Source organism: Panicum hallii, chromosome 8, assembly GCF_002211085.1.
Source record: "Panicum hallii strain FIL2 chromosome 8, PHallii_v3.1, whole genome shotgun sequence".
Lineage (NCBI taxonomy): Eukaryota > Viridiplantae > Streptophyta > Magnoliopsida > Poales > Poaceae > Panicum > Panicum hallii.
The window spans coordinates 2,009,734-2,016,560 of record NC_038049.1 but is presented as its reverse complement, the minus strand read 5'-3'; the positions used below and the strand labels follow the sequence as shown (position 1 = coordinate 2,016,560).

At 44.5% G+C, this 6,827-nt stretch overlaps 1 protein-coding gene across 1 annotated transcript; it reads left to right on the top strand.

Moving 5' to 3' along the window:
* The first annotated feature begins 3,138 nt into the window (after positions 1-3,138).
* On the top strand, positions 3,139-6,751 carry LOC112903151 (stem-specific protein TSJT1-like). The gene is made up of 5 exons (XM_025972365.1): positions 3,139-3,509; positions 5,388-5,628; positions 5,753-5,873; positions 6,096-6,205; positions 6,360-6,751. The coding sequence occupies exons 1-5, from the start codon at positions 3,307-3,309 to the stop codon at positions 6,408-6,410; spliced, it is 726 nt and encodes a 241-aa protein (XP_025828150.1). The 5' UTR covers positions 3,139-3,306; the 3' UTR covers positions 6,411-6,751.
* Positions 6,752-6,827: the final 76 nt, after the last annotated feature.

Sequence of the window (6,827 nt, the reverse complement as noted above, 5' to 3'; positions counted from 1 at the left end):
TAGAAAAAAATATAATTGCAATTTTCAGGTTCAGCACTTCATATCTGAGCAGCATCTGCTTAACAAGCAAATCGAAATTAGATATACTGCAACTTACAAGCTCAATCAGTAGCATCATGTGATCCAGATTGCACTAAATGATAGCTAACAATTCTACTATGCGCCAAACTTCTACGGACAAATGGACGAAACACGCAATTGGTTTAATGAACAGACCAATGCTAAATAGATTCATACAAATGAAAGCATTATTAAACATCCACAAAAGCAAATGCCACATAGCCTTTTAACAGAAGTACAAGTAAGAATTCTTTCTCAGAAAAGTGCATGTCATCAGGTACAAAAATGAACAATAACACGATAGTATTCAGAAGGATAGGGTACCAGTTCATGATCCTAACTAAACAACGAATTTACTATATTGCATATTGCATATTATGTCATGTTGAAACTCAGTTAATTATATTGCATATTATGTCATGTTGAAACTCATTTAATTATATTGCATATTATGTCACGTTGAAACTCAGTTTATATTGCATATTATGTCATGGTGGTAACCTCACCCCAATAAAGGAGGAGGTAACCTCACTCACCTGGCTCTCCAACCAAACATAGAATGGAACGGTTCTACTCTAACGCACTCTCCAACCAAACAAAAAATGGAACGGCTCCGTTCACCTTACCAAACGTAGAATGGAACGGCTCCATCCTCAGAAATTGGAATGGAACCGTTCCATTCAACTTGGCTCCCCAACCAAACGGACCCTTCTTTCAAGATGTTTTGTTGTGACCAGTTAGCAAGCTTGGCTGATGGATGATGCCGCTCTATCTAGCATGCCGGGTCTTGTTTTACGCGTTTTGTTTTGTTTATATTTGTGATGAGTGAGCATATATCATTGCATAATAACATAAGCTCGTTTATATTCTAATATAACAATGTCAGTAGTTACCAATCGAATCGAGTACTATATAGGTCAAAATAATGGAGTATTTCTATAGGTCAAAATAATGGAGTTTTTTTGGTTGTGCTTACGAACTATGAGCATAGGCTGACAGGGCTAGTAAAACTGAATAATGTACTTTTAACTTTTCTTTGCGGAATTGTACTTTTAAATTTAGTGCGACTTCGGTGCAAGAGTACCTTCAACAGAAGTAAAAAAACTTCGCCAATATCAGTACAAAAGTTATATACCCCGAATGGAAATTTGTTGGCATGCAGACATTTTAAGGATTTGATGGATATCCCATTCTTATGGCTACTTTCTACATAAATTTAGCAAATCTTGAAAAATATATATTACGAAGCAGGACAACTTTTTTTTTCAAAAAGAAAGCTCTTTCGACCTTGTCTTGAGACACGGTGTGGTCGCATGTAGGGTTTATTGGATTGTTATTAATTATCTAAGGTTGTCACGACTAATCTTGGTCTATCACGGTTTTAATCACTGGTTGGTTGCCGTGACCTAAAGTTTAGATGTGGCAAATTTAGTCGACAACCCAATAAACCCTCTCTTTCTTCTCAATGAGATACACAGTCAGCCACGTCCTCAGCTATATCTCATACATAGTATATGCCTCGACTGTTTGCCAACACAAAAATCTTCCAAGTTTTCTTAAAGAAGTTTCTCTACTTTTATCAAAAGTATATGAAAAAGAAAAAAAATCTTTCAAGCGTCTCTGTCACGATGTCTCCTGAACCTATTATGTTTCCATTTCCAGTTCCGCTGCACGTCCATCAACAACAACATAATAAATCGGCACTTCATACTCATCCGATTTGCTCGATTAACTGTTCAAGAAATCATTAGCCGCTAATTAAATAGGCTAACTTGTTACTAGATGGAAACACATGACCAGACGTCCTCACCGAGTCCGGCGGCGCTGCTCAACTCAAACCATCCTGAAAAAAAGAAGAAACTGATTCCCGCCGGGTCGATCCTTTGTCGTTATCGTGGGCACGTAGCTCTAAAGTCCAAACAGTGACTCATTCGATTCCAGCCACCTGTCTAAATTTCTTCCTCCTGCGTACGTGCCAAAAAAAATGACGTTGTGCTGCACCTCGAGTCACTGAGGCGATAAAAAGGTTTTTTTTTTCCTTTGATGGTCTTGGCATACGCATGGTTACGTGTGGCCAACGGGATCGGGATGCACAAAACGTCCGGCTAGTGCACGTCGTTTTTTTGCCACAGCAGCCAATACACGGGGAAAGGGCTGTCAGTGGTTGGCAGGCGTCAGTCCTTGTCGACGAAACAGTGCCTCATTAATTAGGCGTCGGCTCCGTTCTTCACTTCCAGTAGAATCTTATAATTTTAAAAATATTAAATAAAATCTGTTTATCAAATTTTTCGTAGATGATACTAATTCGCGAGATAAATTTAATAAACCTAATTAATTCATAATTTACAACAATAATATTACAATAAACATCCGCTAATTATAAATTAGTATACTCAGATTCGTCTCGCGAATTAGTGCAGTAATTTTGCAGTTAGTTTTGTAATTAAGATTTATTTAATACTCCTAAATGATAAGAGTCTATTTCATATAACTTTAGCTCTCCGGAACCAAACATCCCCTAAACCGATACAAATCTGTGGATCAACGTGTGTGGCGTGGGATCGCCGACACCGGTTTATATTTTCCACAGGAGCGAGAGGGATTAGCTGCTTTTATCTTTTTAAGAGCAAAACGTATGGGATTATTAACAGTCTTCATCGTCAGGGGTTTAGCACAGCACGGCATTGCCACCGGAACATCCATGCTTACATGCGTGTCGGTGTTCTTCTAGACCGTCTGAACTCTTTCTGTAAAGCTCAGCTGCACCAACTTCCCGTGTCAGATGACGTGCACGCACACGAGCATGCTCGACGAGCGAGGAGGGGGTCAGATGGATGGTGAGGCACGGTTGGTGCTTCCGGTAGAGGAACGTGCCCTGCCACGTCGGCGCACACAAGGTGTTCGAACCGGGGTGCAGAAAGGGCAGCCGGACAACAGAAAGCTGGTAGACGCTGGCCGCCAAGGAACGCACAGGATGCCAGGTGGGGTCCACGTCAACGTCGTTAGCCGGAGCCCCGAGCCGGCGTGCGGGCCTGCCGCTCGGGTCCGCGGGCTATAAAAACCGCCTCGCCTTCCCCTCCGCCTCCCCATCCTTTCGCGGAACCATCCAATCCAAGGAGTGTGGAAGCAGGAAGAAGCTTATGCTACCTAGCCTGCTGATTGATTAGCAGGGCAGAGTGGTCTTTAGTAGGATTCGTAGAGAGTTTCTTTTTTGGGGGGAGGGTGATTAGGGGTGTGTGGTTGAAGATGCTGGCGGTGTTCAGCGGCGAGGTGGTGGAGGTGCCGGCGGAGCTGGTGGCGGCGGGCAGCCGGACGCCGTCGCCCAAGACGAGGGCGTCGGAGCTGGTGACCCGCTTCCTGGGGAGCTCGGAGCCGGCCGTGTCCATGCAGCTCGCCGACCTCGGGCACCTGGCCTACTCCCACACCAACCAGGCCCTCCTCCGCCCAAGGTACTACACGGCAGCCATCCTCAGATACTAACTCCGGCGATTGCCGTGGACATGGACGGAGTAGCGTCCCTTCTTCCTTCTACGAAAGCTTCCTCTCATCTTTTTTTTTTAAAAAAGGAAAGCTTCCTCTCTGCTCCGAAGTAGTGCCCGCCCCGAATTCGCAAGATCTTGAGAGGAGATTCATTTGTTCGAGACGCTTTGCGTAGGTCAGCCAGTCAGTTGCCCAGTTTTTCTCTTTAGGGTTTTTCAAGACTTCTTTTTGTTCTTTAGTTTGTCAAGTATGAGCTGCGATAGCGGTGACATGGTTTTGTTACTTACACAATTAGTCAGCTAAATCCGGTTTAATTTTATTTTTGCTACTTTTTTTTTAAAAATAGCGGATTTATGAAACAGAGTGTGTGAATCTACAGTATCATAGTACATGGGAACATTTTTTTTCCCTCCCTCCTCATCGGATCGGCTGACATCTTGCTTCTCTGAAACAAAGTCAGCAATGATAAATACAGCTTTCTGATCCATTCCTGTAGCTGTGGGACCAACCTACCACCCTACTTGGCTTATCGTTTTCTCAACTGATAATCGTGAGCCACAAAAATTAGCCAGGGGATGGCAGGGCAAACCAGTGAGATTTTCAGGCCACAAAGGCGACGATTTTTTGAACAATTGTCTGTTCCTTAATTTCTTTTTCAGAGAGTAGAAGAGTTTATTACTAGTATATGTTAGATTGATCTCCTAGTTGCAACTTGTAAAACGAGGTGCCTTTGCCATGGTGCTACGGCCATACGGCATCTAGATCTCTCATAGCCATGGCTCCACGCTACCTCGAGCTGGTTGCTACGGTCACCGGCGTCAAGAATGGTTTGGTGACGATCAGATGAGAAAGAAGAAACGGGAAGGAGTTGCATCTGGATGCATGTCTTTGACGTGGACATCCAAATATCAATTATACATTTATATTTATGAAAAGGAAGCCTTGTTTTCTAAAAAAAACAACAAGAAGAAGAAGGTGCAATTTGGACGTCCACATCATGCCACCTTCCACGGACAAGAGGTGTCTGTCAACTGACATGCCAACAAACGATGTAGCCTCATGTTCTCCGATAGGATAGGCGGCTACTGAGAGATCGATGACCCAATTTTCGTTTAAGGAAAGCGACAGGCCTGTGTAATCTACTGGTTAAACAATTCTTTTTTCTTTTGAAAAAAAAAGTAGGACTCATGAGACGTGGCAGTATGGAGCAAGTATGATTTGTCCCCATTATTTTACTTGTCCTGGAGATAAATGTTCGCATGGTTCAGTTCATAGTCATATATAGCAGAGGGCACAGGCCACTTGGTTGTTGGTACATGGTAGTGGCACTCTGATGATAAATTCCGGCTTTGCTGCCCACAGATCTGAAGGAAAAGGAAGAAGAAAAAGGTTTGTGCACCCCGAGATGGTCTGTCACGGCTATGATTTGTGGGGCCTGATTGCCCTGTGCCCTTATCCTGTCAGTACTAGGCTGATTCGCTGAAGAAGTAGCATCCAAGGAATTCCACCCCTTTACTCCATTCAGTTTGGCCTTTTCTTTCAGCGCTTACTTCACATCTTAGTTATTTCTCTTTAAGTATTATTCGTTTTCGTTTTGTAAAGAACAAGCTTAAGTGTTCTGATTCTCGACGTTTGGTGCACCTAATTAATCTGAACTCTGAAAGTCTGAACGATCATGTCCTTCAGTCACTCAAGATTATAGCTGAAACATTCAGACTTTCTATGGGCCTACTTTTCGTTCTTTTGGTTATAGCAGCAGTGTGGTACCATAAAGATGCTTAGAGGCATTCACCTTACAGCGGTTGTTAACCAACAAACAAGTGACAAAATAAAATTGTGTTGGTCAGGTCGTTCGCGGCGAAGGACGAGATCTTCTGCCTGTTCGAGGGCGTGCTGGACAACCTGGGGCGGCTGAGCCAGCAGTACGGGCTGTCCAAGGGAGCCAACGAGGTGGTCCTCGTCATCGAGGCCTACAAGACGCTGCGGGACCGGGCGCCATACCCGGCCAGCTTCATGCTCTCGCAGCTCATCGGCAGCTACGCCTTCGTGCTCTTCGACAAGTCCACCAGCTCCCTGCTCGTCGCATCTGTATGCCACTTACTCCTAGCTGCAGGCGGCAGCTCATCTGGAATCAATGGTGACTTTGGTTTAGGACAATACAATAGCTTATTTTCTTGTGCTGGGGGATTTGTTTCTTCTCTCAATCTCTCAGGATCCAGAGGGCAAGGTGCCGCTCTTCTGGGGGATCACTGCTGATGGCTGCGTCGCCTTCTCTGACGACATTGACATGCTCAAAGGATCCTGTGGCAAGTCACTTGCACCTTTCCCACAAGGTAATGCGAGCTCATCAAGCAATGCCAGATCATGCCCTGACTTCTAGCTAGTCAAAGAGTTTTGTTACTTTTTTTGGATAGAAAAAAAGAGAGAAGAATCTCTGAAAATGCTCCAATCGCTGCTGAATAAGGAGTGCATCCTAAAAGACTAAACTCTCTGCACAACATATTTAAAGAGTTTTCTTGATTAGTCATTTTTCACTAACCTCATGCTGGCTGCAGGTTGCTTCTACTCTAACGCTCTTGGAGGCTTGAAGTGCTACGAGAACCCCAAGAACAAGGTGACTGCTGTTCCCGCAAACGAAGAAGAAATCTGCGGCGCAACTTTCAAGGTAAAATACTTTCGTCAGAGCGGCAACTGAAGAACCTAAGAATTGTTTTCCGCCAAAAACAAGAATAACTAGGGAGTTCTGCAAAAACGGCAGAAATTTCACCCCAACTCTTGTAACATTTCTCTGACGCGGAGATGGGTTTCTGTGTCTGCAGGTGGAGGGTTCTACAGTCCTCACGTCGTTAGGAGGAAACCTTCGCGTCTGATGAGGCGAGGACGGGAGGGCCATGCATGCATGCAAAACCGTGTATATGGTGGCCGGTGTAACATAATGGCAAGGCGAGCAGCTGATCTATCCGTCTCATCTTCCATGAAAAAGAGGAGGCTAGAGAAGAAGTGCTGCCAGCGTGGGCAACAAGAACTTCGTCAGTGTTGTTGGTCGTGTGTGTTGTGTCTGCTGTGTGTACCCCTAGCTGTTCAACCTACAATCCTACATGGAAGAAGTTGAGAGTCGAGACCGGGTGCTAGTCGATCCAGTTGCATGCGTGGATGGAGGTCTGCGATCGATCTGCGTAGCAAATAATCAAAGCTTCACTTACTTTCTCCACTGTCGTCGGCACTCTGTGTGAATTGTGATGCAGCAGCTGCAGACATTTTATCAAGAAACGCAGCTGGGCCGAGAT